The sequence below is a fragment of the Myotis lucifugus genome, unplaced genomic scaffold (genome assembly GCF_000147115.1).
Source record: "Myotis lucifugus unplaced genomic scaffold, Myoluc2.0 scaffold_54, whole genome shotgun sequence".
Classification (NCBI taxonomy): domain Eukaryota; kingdom Metazoa; phylum Chordata; class Mammalia; order Chiroptera; family Vespertilionidae; genus Myotis; species Myotis lucifugus.
Window position 1 is genome coordinate 5,799,733 of NW_005871102.1, and position 15,360 is coordinate 5,815,092.

Genomic DNA, 15,360 nt, shown 5'->3' on the forward strand with positions numbered 1-15,360 from the left:
TCTTCTCAAAGTTACCGGGTTTACATTTTGTAAGATAAGTTTTAAAACATCTACATCAGAACCTGCCCTTCTGTGTATGTTTCTACTGCTGATTTTATACCAATATCATCCCTAAGGACACACTGGGTTTATAACCTAGGAAAAATACCTTCAGGCACAATAATGGTACAGAATTTTTCCAGCAACTTTTTGATAAAAATGGATCAGATATTCAAAACCATCAACCTGAAACAAGCTCACTCAATTTTGTTTTTGTTGGTGCGTAAGTGGTCAGCAGAAGTTTCAGATGGCTTGTTTGGTGGCATATGAAAGGATCCCTCCTGAAGTCCCACCTTGGCCTCTGGGCAGTTTTCTGCTCAGGGCTTGCCAGGCTCCTAGCTGACTACTCCCTGTCTGTGCAGGTTGGTGGGTATTTAGTGTCCCTGCCATGGATTGGACCCCAATGAACTACAGAGGAAGATTCTGAAAAGATTGGAGGGATGTGATAGGAAGGTATCAACTCTCCATGTCTTGGAGACCTTGGACACTTGCCTAATAAACCTGTTGAAGGTCATCTGACCAGGACACTAGAGGACATTTTACCTGAGGAAACTGGAGAGTGGTGTGGATGTGAATAGGGTTCTAGGGTGTGCCCCTTGGTTTCTGGAGACCAGGCAGAAGACCCAAAAGAAATTAGGGAGTGGACCTCAAAAAAAAAAGGAAGGAAGGAAGGAAGGAAGAAAAGAAAAGAAAAGAAAAGAAAAGAAAGAAAGAAAGAAAGAAAGAAAGAAAGAAAGAAAGAAAGAAAGAAAGAAAGAAAGAAAAAGAAAGAAAGAAAGAAAGAAAGAAAGAAAGAGAGAAGCTGCCTCTTCTTTCTGCTAACTTTGGATTGTATTTGCATGGGATTTTGTGTTTATGAAATAACAGCCATATGGATGCTCAAGGATGCATGTGTTCTGGCCTGTTCATCTGAGGAGCAGTTGAAGGGTGTGGGCTTGTCTGGAGGTGGGGTGGGTGGTAACATGAGGAAGGGGCAGTTCTGGGGAACATGGGTCGATGAAACTCAGAGGATCTGGGCATTTTGGCAAGATAATGCTCCCTTCTCATAGATAGTTGTGTATGTATGTATTTATTTATTTTTGAGATCACCATCTGCCCTTCCTCCCACAAAGTTCTATGGATAAGGATGTTACATCTCCTCTGAGTAACTTCTTTCCATGGTGATGACTAGGGAGTAACAGACAAATGCCCACCTTGAATGGACAGGCTCAGAAAGACTGAGCTCATTTCTGTTGCAAACATCAGTAGACAGGCTCAAAGAGCAAAACGAAGGCATAGATTTGGGGAAATGAGAACTGTCCAACAGCTTCCCACATTTCCACTGTGAAAGAGGCTGGGTTTGGAACAACCCTGCACAATGATGAGGTTTCTTATCTCTCTTTTACCTTCATGTATTTTTGCCATGTTATTTTACCAATATTTTTTAGGGTTATGGTGCAGGCCTGGAGAGTCATCCATTCCTCAGTATGTATCCCTGGAAAGGACATAATAAATGCCTGTTGTTTGGCTGACACTCTACAGGGTGCTTTAGATACATAGAGCATTTAACCCAGTCCTGTGTTCTCATTTTATTGGTGGTTAGCCCAAGGCCACTGGTAGATGTGGTCTGACAGATTCCATTGGCTGTTCTCTTCCCATTCTTTGTACAGCACTGCCTCAGGTCAGGCCAGAAGACTAGCAGGTGCTGTTCCCTCTTTAAGATGACACTGTGAACTGCCTGCCTGCATCTGTAGGACCCACTGCCTATGAGACTAAAGCCATGGAGGAGTAAAGGATCGATAGATGAGAGGAGAGCAGAGATCTCTTACCCATCATCATAGTCATCATGAAATGGGTCTGAGACATTGTGCTGGGTGTCATTGGGACGTGAGCTGGAGTTGGAATGGGGGCCCTTTGCTGTGTTGTCTTCCCTTCACCAAAAGCTCCACTGTCACACTTCCTTTGTCACTCGGCAAAGGACCTTGATTTTCATTAAAATTTGTGAATATTTTCTTAATCAGTCCTCCCTTGCAGGGCACCCATAGTGTGGTGTGGAGGAGGCAATTTAATGACTTTTTCTTGAACTTGCACCTTATTGAATGCTTCTGCTTTTGCAGCTTGTTAAGGAAATAGGTGTTGAGGGCACAGGTGGCTGCAGAAAAAAAACTTTAATATCCAAATAGAGAGAATAGAAAAGGCTTGCAATAGGTTTATGGAAAAGCAGCCTTATGTTCACCCCCAGGCTACCATTCTGAGGATTCTAAGCTATCATTAACCATCTCTTAGAGATGTTTCTAACCAGTACAGCTTGCCATGGAACTCCTATTCTTGAAAATTTAGTAATATTGCCATTGACTTATATATTTTAAAGGTATTCCTAGGTGTGGCAGGATTTCAATTTTGAATGTTATTGTTGGATGTCCTCATTAGTAACTTCACCAAAAATGGTTTATCTCAATTGTAATAATGGGTGCTCCTTTTGCTCCCTGATTTCCCTTCCCATCCTGTTACCTATCAGCACCACAGAATAATAGAATATTAGAGTTACAGGGACCTAAGAGAAACTCTAATTAAACCCTCAATTATCTGTAAGAAAACTGAGAGCCAGAGAGGTTAAATGACTGACCACAGGTCTTTCAGTACAAAGCAGGTCCTGGAACCCAGGGCTCCTGATTCTAAGTCCAGGGCTACTTTTGATCACATTTCCTCTTTTCTTTCCTCAGTACCCTTTCTCTGCACAATCACCTTTCTTCTAGCCCCTCATCCTTGCCTGGGCTTTCTCTTCCTTTTATTAGTTAGCAAGTATATATTTTTGGTGTTTCTCTTAGGTCAGGGCATAGGAGGCTGGATATAGGGATTATGATTAATAAGAAAAGACCTAAGTAAAAGTAGGACTGTCACTCCAAAACAGTAGGCTATACATTTTTTTTCAAGTGCACATGGAACATTTACCAGGATAGACCACTTGTTAGGACACAAAACAAGTCTCAATAAATTTAAAAAGATTGAAATCATATCAGACATCTTCTTTGGTCATATTGGTATGAAACTAGAAATCAATCACACTCAAAAAACTGAAGAACACACAAAGATATGGAGGCTAAATAACATGTTACTAAACACTGACCTGGTTAACAATGAGATCAAGGAAGAAATCAAGAGATACCTTAAAACAAATGAAAATGAGAACATAATAACCAAAAAAATCTATGGGACAAAGCAAAAGCAGAAATAAGAGGGAAATTCATAGCAATGCAGGCCTATTTCCAGAAACAAGAAAAATCTCAAACAGTTTCACTTTACACTTTAAAGGAACTAGAAAAAGAACAACAAACAAAAGCCCAGAATAAATAGAAGAAAGGAAATAAAGATCAGAGAAGAAGTAAATAAAATGAAGTCTGAAAAAAACAATACAAAACATCAATGAAACCAAGAGCTGGTTCTTTGAAAATATAAACAAGATTGACAAACTTTAATCAGACTCATCAAGAAAAAAAGAGAGAGGATCCAAATAAATATAAAAAATGAAAGAGGAGAAGTAACCAAAGAATACAAAGGACTATAAGAAAATATTACGAAAAACTGTATGCCAACAAATTGGACAATCTGAATGAAATGGATAAATTCCTAGAAAAATACAGTCTTTCAAAACTGAATCAGGAAGAATCAGAAAATTTGAATAGACAGATTACAACTAATGAAATCAAAGCAGTAATTAAAAAACTCCCAACAAACAAGAGTCCTGGACCAGATGGCTTCACAGTTGAATTCTACCAAACATTCAAAGAAAAAAATGACACCTATTTTCCTCAGACTCTTCTAAAAAATGCAAGAGGAAGGAAGACTCCCCATGTTTATTTTACAAGGCCAGCATTATCCTAATTTCAAAATCAAGTAAAGACATTACAAGAAAAGAAAATTATAGGCTGATAACCCTGATGAACATAGATGCTAAAATCCTCAACAAAATATTAGCAAACCAGATCCAGCAATACATTCAAGAAATAATACACTGTTATCAAGTGGAATTTATTCTGGGGATGAAAGTTTATTAGCACAGTATTTGCAAATCAATAAACATGGTACACTGCATAAACAAAATGAAGGATAGGAACCACATGTTCATATCAATAGATGCAGGAAAAGCATGTGATAAAAATCCAGCACCCATTTGCGATAAAAGCTCTCAGCAAAGTGGGAATAGAGGGAACATACTTCAACGTAATAAAGGCCATATATGACAAACCCACAGCCAACTCAATGGGCAAAATCAACAAGTGTTTCCCTTAAGATCAGGAAGAAAACAGAGATGTCCACTTTTACCACTCTTATTCAACAAAATAATGACAATTCTAGCCACAGAAATCAGAGATAAGGAATAAAAGGCATCCAAATTGGAAAGGGAGGATGTAAAACTGTCATTATATGCAGGTGACATGATCCTGTACAATAGAGAACTCTAAAGATTCCACTAAAAAACTAGCAGAATTGATAAATGAATTCAGTAAAGTAGCAGGATACAAAATTAACATTTAGAAATGGGTGGCGTTTTTATACACCAGTAATGAACTACCAAAAAGAGAAACTGAGAAAACAATCCTATTTACAATTGCATAAAAAAGACCTAAAAATAAATTTACCCAAGAAGGTAAAGGACCTGTATTCAGAAAATTATAGGATACTGAAGAAAGAAATAGAGGAAGATACAAATAAGCGGAAGCACATCTTGTGTTCTGGGATAGAAAGAATTGACATCATTCAAGTGTCCATACTACCCAAAGCAATCTATAGATTCAGTGAAATTCCTATAAAAAACACACACAAATATTCCAAGTACTTACGTGGAACCAAGTAAGACCATGAATAGCGACAGCAATCTTGAGAAAGAAGAACAAAGTTGGAGGAATCACGCTATCTGATATCAACCTATACTACAAGGCCATAGTAATCAAGACAGCATAGTATTGGCAAAAAAACAGACATATAGATCGGTGGAACAGAATAGAGAGCCCAGAAATAAACCCATGCCTTTATGGTCAATTAATATTTAATAAAGTTGGCAAGAACATACAAAGGGGGTAAGGACAGTCTATTCAATAGGCTGTGCAGCCGTGCCTGAGATCCATTGATTGAGGTGTGAGCTTTTTACCCAATTTGCTTCTTCAGCTATGCTTTCATCACGTGTCCTGGCTGATTGGTCTCAGTCCCTTGCAGGCTATGGTGAAATAGCAGGAGCCCCCTGGGCATTCACAAATTCAGCCTAAGAGAATGGGGTGGTTAATTCTTATGTTTCATGGCACCAGCAAACCATTCACCTATGGCTGCTTCTGGCATACACCCAGCTGCACAGGTACCAGCCTTCTGTGAGAAGGGTGATGCTGCAGACATTATGAACTCGGGTCTAGCTAAGGGGACAACTGGAGGCTGAGGGACAGAGCCAGAGTGAGCCATGCTAACCCAGAGGCCCTTGAGCACGTGACTGAAGACTCGCTGGCCTTGCTTCCTATCCATTTGTTAACCCGTGTGCATCTGAAGGTTGATCCAGCTCGACTGCTATCAGTTACAGGGATTTCTTCCTCAGTATCCTTCAAGGGTTCCCAGAGATACAGAACTTACAGTAAGTGGTGTTCTGGAACGGGCTCATCCCACATCCTGGGTATCCATCATGTGTGTCTCTTCCCAATTCCATGCACACTGATGTCAAAGTGGTAGCTTCAAAGTGGCCATGGAGAACCATTTACACTCCAGAAACCGCCAAGCGCTACACATCAGGGCTTTTGTCTCGTCAGTAAACACTTGTTAGTATAACACTTAGTTTACTACTTAACAAAATACATAGTCCATTCACCTGTGGGACAGTGAGACTTCTGTGCGTTGCCCCAGTCTGCCTGTGGGTGGGTATCCTACCCTTTGATCCGAGTCCTACCCTCCGGAATAACTTAGCCGACATCTGACCCCCTATTACAAGCTAGGCCTGCAGATATTTGCGGACACCTATGGGGTCCCTCTCAAGTCTTCCCTTTCCAAGCCGAGCATCCTTCGTGCCTTCTGTGTTTTCTCATGTGACCTGGGGGCTCAGTAGGTATCCTTGAACTCTGGGGTACATTGCAGGGTTTTCAAAGGCAAACAAAATTCTCTAGACGACCCATGGACTCTTTCACAAAAGGCTTTTCATTTTCTTTGTATAGTCTGACGCCCCGCGAAGTGAGTGTCAGTAGGAACTAGGGTGTAGTCCTGGGTGTGGTTGCTGATTGCAGCCCACACTCTTCTTTCCCGCGTTCCTGCCAGAACTCTTGATGGGCTCCAGCTCCTCAGAGTGTCATCAAAGCACAGTGTGGTTTCTGAAACAGGTAATTTTCCCACCGCTGTTTTGTTCTCTTCCAGAGGCCTTTGATAGTCCCCTTTGCTTTCTTCCCTTTTCTGCACGGTTCAATCATCTGTCTCCTGCTCGCCGAAACCGTGCATCGCATGACAGCGGTTTGAGTCCAGGATTCAGTCAGACACGTAAACAGTGAATTTGTTAAGATTCATCTGGCTGACGGTAACTGGGGCAGAAGACGAGACAAGCGGGTACTGTCTTCATGCCCTAGAGCCGCCACTGCCCACCCTGCCTTTGCAGTTGGGGTCAGATGAGTCTGGAATTGACCTCAGTATTGGTTAAGCAAAGTAGCAATACTGTGAATTTCAGTCGTTTTATACAGAGAGCAGAGGCATGGGAGTCAGATGGGAATTCTTTGGTCTAAAAGCATTTGTAAAAGCATGATGTAAAGTTTAAATGCACCTTTACGTCAATATTAATGCTCACGATCTTTTGTTTTGAATGACTGAATCCACTGACCTCCCTAAGAGCAGTGGATGGTGCTGGCCAACAAAAGGCTCTTGGGCCTCTGCCTCGTTGCTGTGTTCTCATCATTGCTTTTCTTTGTCTTTCATTCATTAGGATTTAAGTCTTTAGGAGTAGGTGTAATGGCATTACCATCTTCTTGACAGCTACAGAGAGAGAAAGAAAGAGAGAGGAGAAATGTGAGTGTGTGTTTGTTCAGGACTGCCTGTCAGATGGTGAATTTGAACAGAGGCAGCTGTTGTCATGGTGATGGCAGGTTGCATCCCACCACCATGGAAACCAAAGTTAAAAAACTGATGTTAAGGCTGGAAGTCACATGATACATTTTTGTTTTGTTTTCTTTTTTTAAACAAAAGAAAAGGATTTTTGCTGATCTTTTTTTATTTTTTATTTTTTTAAAGGCAAGGTTGGGTGGTGACAAAAATTGCAATGAGGAAAGTGATGAGATCATGAAATGGGCCAACACCAAGTAGGCAGGGCTTGCACCTCATTTTTCGGGGGTGGGCACGGCGGGGAATGCAGTGCGGATTTCCAGGTGTGGGGCCAGAGTTGTGTACTGATGACTGTCACAGGGGTTTCGCCCTTGCGGTTAGGTGACAATCACCCTTTGTCCATCAGCCCAGGACAGAGACTGGAAACCTGAAATTAAGGACTGAGAAAAGACATGGAAATGGAGTCCAGGGTGTGACTTGCTCCAGATATGAGGGTGGCCACACATTGATAAGTTCCGACGATTGAAAAATTCATCTGTGGCCCCTCAGAACCTCAAGGAGTGCAGCTCCCATGCTGATTCCCTCTCCTGGGTCAGTCTCCTTGGGGCCTCAACGTGCTGCTAGGTCAGTCCCAGGCATGAGTGCAAGGAAGTCCAGAAGGAGCCCATCCAGACCCACATTAGGCTCTGGGCCGAGGCTCCTTGGACCTCTGCTTACCTTTACCTGGTGTACCTGGTGTCTCACCGTGGGGGGGGCAGGGCGGGAAGAAAAGACTTGAGGAGAGACCCTGTTGGAATCGCATACTCACTCCTGCTTCATAGTGGGGTCTGGAGCAGAGTGACACAGCCAGCCTTCTGGAAGGACCGCTGGCCCAGGCCCGTTGGAACAGGGCTGGCGTTAACTTCCTCTGCAGGCTGTGGAGGGTTGAGGACCGCACTCACCGCCTGTGCGGACAGACAGGCCAGGCACACCAGCCTCTAAGGATGGCGAGGATGACCAGGAGGGAGCAGACACTCTCTGGAAATGCTGGTGGTGGCTCGTGCTGTGTCTGCATTTTAGGCACAAGGTCCTGTCTCTGCTGGTCGGTCCTTCCAGGACAAATGTGTGGTTCTCGCAGCCCACGCGAGGGGAGGATGATCTCACCAGCATGATCTCACTGCGCTCCCATCAGGGTCCGCAGGAGCTGGAGCCGGGCTTCTGTGGTGGCTCAACCCTCCTGTGCTTAGCCCTGGCCTTGGTGTGATTAATGTCCCCTCTAATCACCAGGAGAAATTACATCGGAGCCATCGGCTTCATAAATCCTCCTCCGGGACTGGCGTTTGGATGTGCTTTCCACAGTCCCGGGGGGGTTCTGGGCCAAATGTCTCCGCGCTCTTCCCGGAGGCCCATTACCATAATTTTCTTTTAAATCCCTCATTGCGGTGGGCCTCTTGAGCGTCCGCCCCTGGCTGCAGCCAGCCAGGCCGCTCCCAGAGGCTGCAACCACGCACAGATGCGTACCCCAAAGCTCTTTCAGCCATAGCAGACGCTTAAAGATTGAGTTAGTCGGATCATAAAAAACGTGCATTTGTGTAGCACCTTACAGTTTCCAAAAAGCCTTCATCATCTGATCCGTTTGTATTTCTTGTTTGGTTCTGCGGGAGTGGCCGGGGGCTTTCCCTGACGTGAGTACCATGTTGGGTGGTTTTTTTCAGTGAGAACCCTGGCTCCGGTGTTCCATTGCCAAGCCTCATTCTCCCCACTACATGGCAGGTCTCGGGGAAATGCCGAGTCTCCTCACAGGAGAACAGTAGCATGCCAGCCTTGGGTAGCTGCCTTTCACTACCGTTCATATTTAAGATGTTCTCTTAGGAGGAGTGCTTGTGGGAGTAGCACACTAGACAGGGCCCTTCCCTGTAACAGTCTTCCAGTCAACATCCCACTTGTAAGAATGATATTTATGTGCAGGTGAGGGAAGGGCGGAAAGATATGCACAAAAGCACCTGGGCCGCCTTCTGAGACTCTTAGGCTCTTAGCATTAGACATCCAGACGCAGGGGGCAGGGATGGAAGGGAGTGGAAGGAGACAGACATCCTTCGAGGGGCAGATGTGGGTACAGGAGGCTGAGGCATGCTTCCCCGGAGACTGTGGGCTACTCTAGACTCCCCAGGAGTTCGCAGGCAATGCCCGAGTGGCCACAAGGCTGCTCCCCACAAAAGTGCCATCTCCATTAGGCCTGGAGTCCGGGAGAGAGCACAGCGTTCTGTCTGCCTGCCGTCCCTGGTGGCCCTCAGCCCCTCTGAGCACGTTCATTCTCCATGGTGTTCTGATGCCACAGTTTGAGAGCTGGCAGCTGGGAGCACAGGGGACCCAGGGGTTTAGGGCTGCGTGTTCCATGTTCCCCCTGGGGCACCCAGGTTTGCTGCTTGAGGCTAAGTTCTTCCCAGTCCGGTCCCTGAGAGGTGGGGTAGGAAGGCTCTGCTGGGCCAGACAGAGGGAGGGCTCAGCTCTGTTGACAAGCAGGACCACCACCACCACTGTAGTCTGAGGGGCAGCCCTCCCCTCTCCCCAGCTTTCTGTGCTTCAGGAAGGAAATGAACAAATGGCAGGTGTGCAGGCCAAGTAGGGCTGCTCAAATTAGCTGTGTTGCTAAGGAAACAAGTCAACCATTGGAAGGAAGGAGCTTTGGGTAAAGGAGATAAATCAATAAGTGAACCTATTTTTATCATTTCCCTAATGATTGTCTTAGAGCTGCTAGACAGGAAAGAAAGTTGGAGCAACACAGGTCCTCATTAGCAGGCTCAGGGGGAGAGAGGAGTGAAGGGGTGTTGGGGGGAGGTTGCCAGGAAAGTTTATGAAATGAGGCGGGAGCAGCAGACAGAGACAGATAAGGGAGAGGAGGTATTTTTGCAAGTTTCAAAGCACTTTCAAGGCCATTCCCTCATGGGTCTGGTCCCTTTGTTCTACTGTGTTTGATCCTCTGAGGAATCCTGTACAGATTTCCATGACCCTCAGGGTGGGGTGGGTTTTTGTATTCATTGTTTTCTTTTTCAGAATACATATCACTCTAATTGATATTATAATCAGAAATTAATGCATGCTCATTTTAACACTCAGACCATGCATAAAGGAGTAAAGATGAAAGTGAAAATAACTCCACTACCCCAAGAAAACTCATTCTCCTTCTAGCAACAGATCTTTTTCCTTTGTCTTTTAAAAATTTTTTAACATAGATTGTGTGTGTGTGTGTGTGTGTGTATGTGTGTGTGTGTTCAAATGGGTAAAAGTGTGGAGAACGTGCAGGGTACCTTTTGTGGACGTACCTCAGGCTCTGGTTTTCCTGTGCTGTTGCTGAGTGCCCCCTGTGTGCTGGTCCCCAGTGGCACAGAGGTGAATAAGACAGGCAAAGCCCCTGTCCTAAGGCTTCCACACCTCGTTGCTTCGTTAGCTCTGTTTGTTCAAGATTTCAAACCTCAAATCACTGCGGACACCAGGGAGAGAGATTGTCCAAAATGTGGTTAGTGTCAGGCGCAGAATGGGATGGGAATCACTGAACCCCTGGGCAGAAGAAGTCAGGGTTCCAGACAGATTTCCATCCACCTGTCCCAGGACGGGCCGGTTCTTTGAGGCCTTGGCAATTTGGAGCTTCCTTTGATCTTCCCAAGTCATACCTTTAGCCTGTGAGGTGCATTCACTTGACCTATGGGCCATTATTTGAATCCAGGCTCTTCCCTTTGGAAATGTAGTAGAGGTTCTATCGGGCTTGAGGTTCTACCAGCAGGAGAGAGGGGAGTGGTGCCTCTGAGTCAGTCCCAGGGGTGGGGGTGAGCAGGAAACCCTGGCCTGAGCCATGAGAGGTTACAACCCTGACTTGTGATGGCTCCTCAATGGAGTTTGCTGCTCCCATTCATTTATGTCTGCCTTTAACATTGAGTGAGCTCCTACTGTGTACCAGGAGTCCTGTAAGCACTGACAATGGAGAGATGGCCAAAACACTGTCCCTGTTTCAAGAGATAGTTGTTCTGTGTTTTTTATGTGTTTTTTTTTGGGGGGGGTATAAATATGAGGAGAAATAATAAAATTGCACAATCAAAGAGCTATGGGCAGAGGGAGAAACCTTCACAGATAAGGTAACATTTCAGCTTGATCTTGACATATGACCGGAGAGAAGGAGAAAAGCCATTGTAGGAGGAAGCAAAAGCATCAAGTGCCCTCTCTCTGTGCTTTTTTCAGAAAGAGAAGTGGACAGGAGGATGGAGGAAGGGCTGTCAGGGAGAGGGGTGGGGCAGCCAGAACCTGATGTCCTCTCCTGCTGTCCTCACCTAAGATTTCTCCTTCGCCGTCCTTTCATCTAGTCCACAGACATATGCCACGCCCAGAGCCTGATCTTTCCTTCTGCATCAGTATCTCACCTTTTAATTGCCCCAGACATGAATTTATCCTGAGCTGTAGATGATCTATGAGGCCTAAAGGGAGGGCTCAAGGGTATGTGTATTTGGACAGTTTTCAGAATTTTTAGCCAAAGAATCACTGCTCTGAGTGGGTCTTTAGATATCAGACCATAGACAGAGAGAGAGGATTGTGGGAATGGGGAAGGGACATGGAAATGAGGTCTTGTCAGAAACTCTGAATTACCAAACTCTCACCCTTAGATTCTAGCCTCCGGGCCTTAGGTAGCGCCATTCATTGAGACCTCTTGAATTCTCAGCCATCCCGACACCTGGCCAGTCACAGGGCGCCTGGCAGGAGCAGCGGGGCCCAGAGCCGTCCTCCTGCCCTGAGCGCCCTGAGCACCTGCAGTGGTGATGCCACACCTTCCTGAGTCTAGCCCCATCTTTCCTGCTGAGCCTCATGCATCTTCACTTGGGCTTGGAGCTAGGTGAGTTGAAAGATCCTAGCAGGGAGCTGTACACTCATCTCATCTGACTAGGAAAATGCAGGTGTGTGAGTGGGAGCGAGGAGTGGAGGCCGTAGAGGAGCCGCAGCAATCCAGGTGGGCACTGCTGGGTGGAGGCCTTGGAGGTGGGCAGGTGCCAGGACCTGTCTCGCCTACAGGTCAGCAACTAAGAGCTCCTTTACGTGTAAGTCTCTGGTTATCACTTTAAGGTTTTCAGGGGACTTCAGTCAGACCAGTGAGAGCCCGTGACCTCTGCAGCTCGAGTGAGACCGTGCACGCTCCCTGTCCCATTTCCCAGCCCCTGGCCTGGGCTCCTTGCTCGTGTGGAGCAGCTTTCCGAGTTTGCATGGGGCCTCGCCAGCCGCCAGCCGTGGTGAGCAGCCAGCTGAGCCCCACATTTTGTCAACACCCTGAGTGCTCATTGCCGTTGATGTTCATTGGCACCGAGGTCATGGCAGGGACAGGGAGGCATCATGTTAGGATTGGCCCTCCTTCTGGGCCCTACCCCTTACCTAGCCACCTTGGACGTGTCAGGGGACAAGGAGAGCAGTCCCTTCCCTTCCCTCCACTTTGCCAGATCGACGACTCCTCTCTCCTGCCCGGGATTTCAGAATCCGCCAGAGCATAGGTTGCTCGGCACGACCAGTGGCAACAGCTGGCTTGTGTTTGTCACAACAATAGTTAAAGAATAAAATCCAACATGCAGAGTGACTCAACTCGGAGCCGGTGATCCCTCGCTCTCGCTTTGCTAACAGTCTCCGCTCCGCCTCCCCTTGGGCTTGTGGCAGGATGCTGGCACCAGACTCATAGTGCTGCTTTTCCTAAAAGGCCCAGGCGGCCCCCTCACCTGTCTTTAGAAAAATGCAGCAGGAAAAAACTCCGCTGACCATTCATTGGCCGTTGTGTTCCTCGAGGCCCCGGCTTTGCTGTCCTGGATTCAGACTTAGGATCTGTCTGTTTTCTGTGGGGAGAATAAGGCGGGGGGCAAAGCAAGCTTCTCCTGGCCCCTTTACATGTGCTTCTGGATTGGCTATTAACACAGAAGAGAGCTCACATGGAGGGAGTTCCTCTTCCAAGAGCCCTCCTACTCAGGCGCACAGAGGTCCTAGAGGAGGGTCCATTGTGACTCCCAGAGGCAGCAGCAGCCACAGCTGTGTCCTCGCCCAGGCACCACACAGGCCAGCGGTTTGCAGAGCTGGAAGAAAAGGGGTCTGCATGGCATCAGTGACTCTTCCTCCCTCTTTCCTTCCGTGTTCAGTTCTAGTTAATTCCGGGACGTGTTCTCGAATCCACTACGGAACTGGAGAGCACCTTATGTCCAACTGTATTATTTTATTGGCTCCACTTTTTTTTTCTTGGAGAAGATGCTTTGTGTTCAGCACCCGATCAGAAATGGTTCTAGTTTCCTGGGCTAAGGACCACCCGCCGTCCTGTGCGCTAGAGTGGAGCCCGCAGACGGCACAGACACCCTGGGGGTTGACCAGGTTAGTGTGTTTATGTGCACAGCCATCGGGAGGCTGCGCCGCTCTCTCTCTGGTGAATCTGCTCCTTAACTCCTCCTTCCCACGCCGTTTGAGTACATGATCCTGGCCACCATCATTGCCAACTGCATCGTCTTGGCCCTGGAGCAGCATCTTCCTGAGGATGACAAGACCCCGATGTCCCGCAGACTGGTATGTGCCTGCCTCCTCTCGCCTCTCTTTCCCCCTCCTCTTCTCCGGTTCCCTTCTCCTTTGCTCCATCACCCGGCCCTTTCCCTCCTCTCTGACCTCCAGGGCTAGGAGGAGCCCCATTGGGATGCATTAGGGCAAAATGACCGACCTTTCAGACTCCTGCTCCCAGCAAGTTCTGAGGGCATTGCAGACGCCGTGTGCACACCCCACGGCGGCCAGACAAGAAGAAAGGGCGGGGACAGGATCCAGTCCCTTCCTTCCCTTCCTAAGGGACTTGTGAAGTGACGTGAGCAAGGGAGGTCAAGGGGAGAAGATGAAGGACGCTCACAGCCCCTGTCCTCCAGCCCCCTCGCTTCCCACCTGTGCAGGTGTCCCATAGGAGAGAGGAGAGGCCAGAGCCTCCCTCTCCTCTGAAGCACAGTCCTCCGCTGACCGGCACCTCTGCTCCTCATCCCACAGGAGAAGACGGAACCCTATTTCATTGGGATCTTTTGCTTTGAAGCTGGGATCAAGATCGTGGCCCTGGGGTTCATCTTCCACAAGGGCTCATACCTCCGCATCCACAAGGGCTCATACCTCCGCAACGGCTGGAACGTCATGGACTTCATCGTGGTTCTCAGCGGGTGAGTCCTCTGGTCTCTTCAAGTGGCTGATGCAGCAAACCCCGGGGTGGCGGTGGGTGGGACAGGAAGTGCAGAGGGAGAAGTTTGAGGATAACATTCTCCCATGGGGCTGGGCCACAGACGACCACCTGCAGGGGAGTGCGTGTCCTCTGCGCAGGTGCAGGTGGCCGTCCGAGGAGCCGCGGAGCCATGGAGTCAAGGTCGGGCTGCCGCTGCTTCGGACTTCCCACCTGTGCTCGGCTAGTGCTGAGCACATGTCCCGGCTGGTCTTAGCCTGAGGGGCACCCCCAAAAGATGCGCCAAAAGATGCATCAGGTGCAGTTTTCTTTCAGAGATTGGAGAAGACCCCAACCATATCTTCTGAACTGATCAATGAGACGCCTGTTCTGACGACAGTTTTTTATGATTTGCAGATTTTTCAACAGGAGGAGGCATAACATTGAGTCCCACTAATGTTTGATAAATCATTCCTTTGGAAATTAATACAGCACTGCCACACTGCAGCTGACCCAGAGTCATGGGCGGCACATTCATTTAAGTATCTGACAGATCATCTTTCCTGTGGGAAATGAATAGAGCATGCCTGCACTGGGGCCGATCCAACCCCATTGGCAGCTTAGGTGATGGGCTTGGGTTGGGGGGTGAGGGCTGTGCCTCATTTGGCTTCTGTGGTTTCCTCTTGGTCTTTGTGGCAGGTGGTTCTTGGTGCCTGCAGGGGTGGGGCAAGCCCGGCCCTTGGGGGAGCCATGTCCCCTGCGGGTGTGGCAGCTAGAGACGGGGCATAGAAGTCCTCTTATCCAGGGTCTAGCAGACGGTAGTTCACACCTGTGAGGGAAAGAAGAAGATGGAGTAGAAACGTGGAGGGGAGAAATAGGAGCCCCCATTATGATAAACCAGAAGGGGAGGGGGGCAGAGTAGAAATTTCTTCCAGGGAATAGCCAGGGGCGTGGGGGGTGGGGGGCAAAGCCTGAGAGAGGTAAGACCTTGGAAATGTTTGCATGTATCCATTTTCCCCCGGAATAGACATAATACTCCTATTTTTAACCTTCACACCAATTGCGATAAAATGATCAGGTTGAAGGTGCAATGGGCTGGAATTTACAAATGGAAGCTC

General features: G+C 47.4%; 1 protein-coding gene across 1 annotated transcript in view; it reads left to right on the top strand.

Annotated features, from left to right (window-relative positions):
* CACNA1E (calcium voltage-gated channel subunit alpha1 E) overlaps positions 1 to 15,360 on the top strand; it is a 259,356-nt gene that overhangs the window by 14,733 nt on the left and 229,263 nt on the right. Inside the window, 2 exon segments of the mRNA XM_023753932.1 lie at positions 13,518 to 13,623; positions 14,083 to 14,246. Coding sequence (XP_023609700.1) covers positions 13,518 to 13,623; positions 14,083 to 14,246 — 270 coding nt within the window.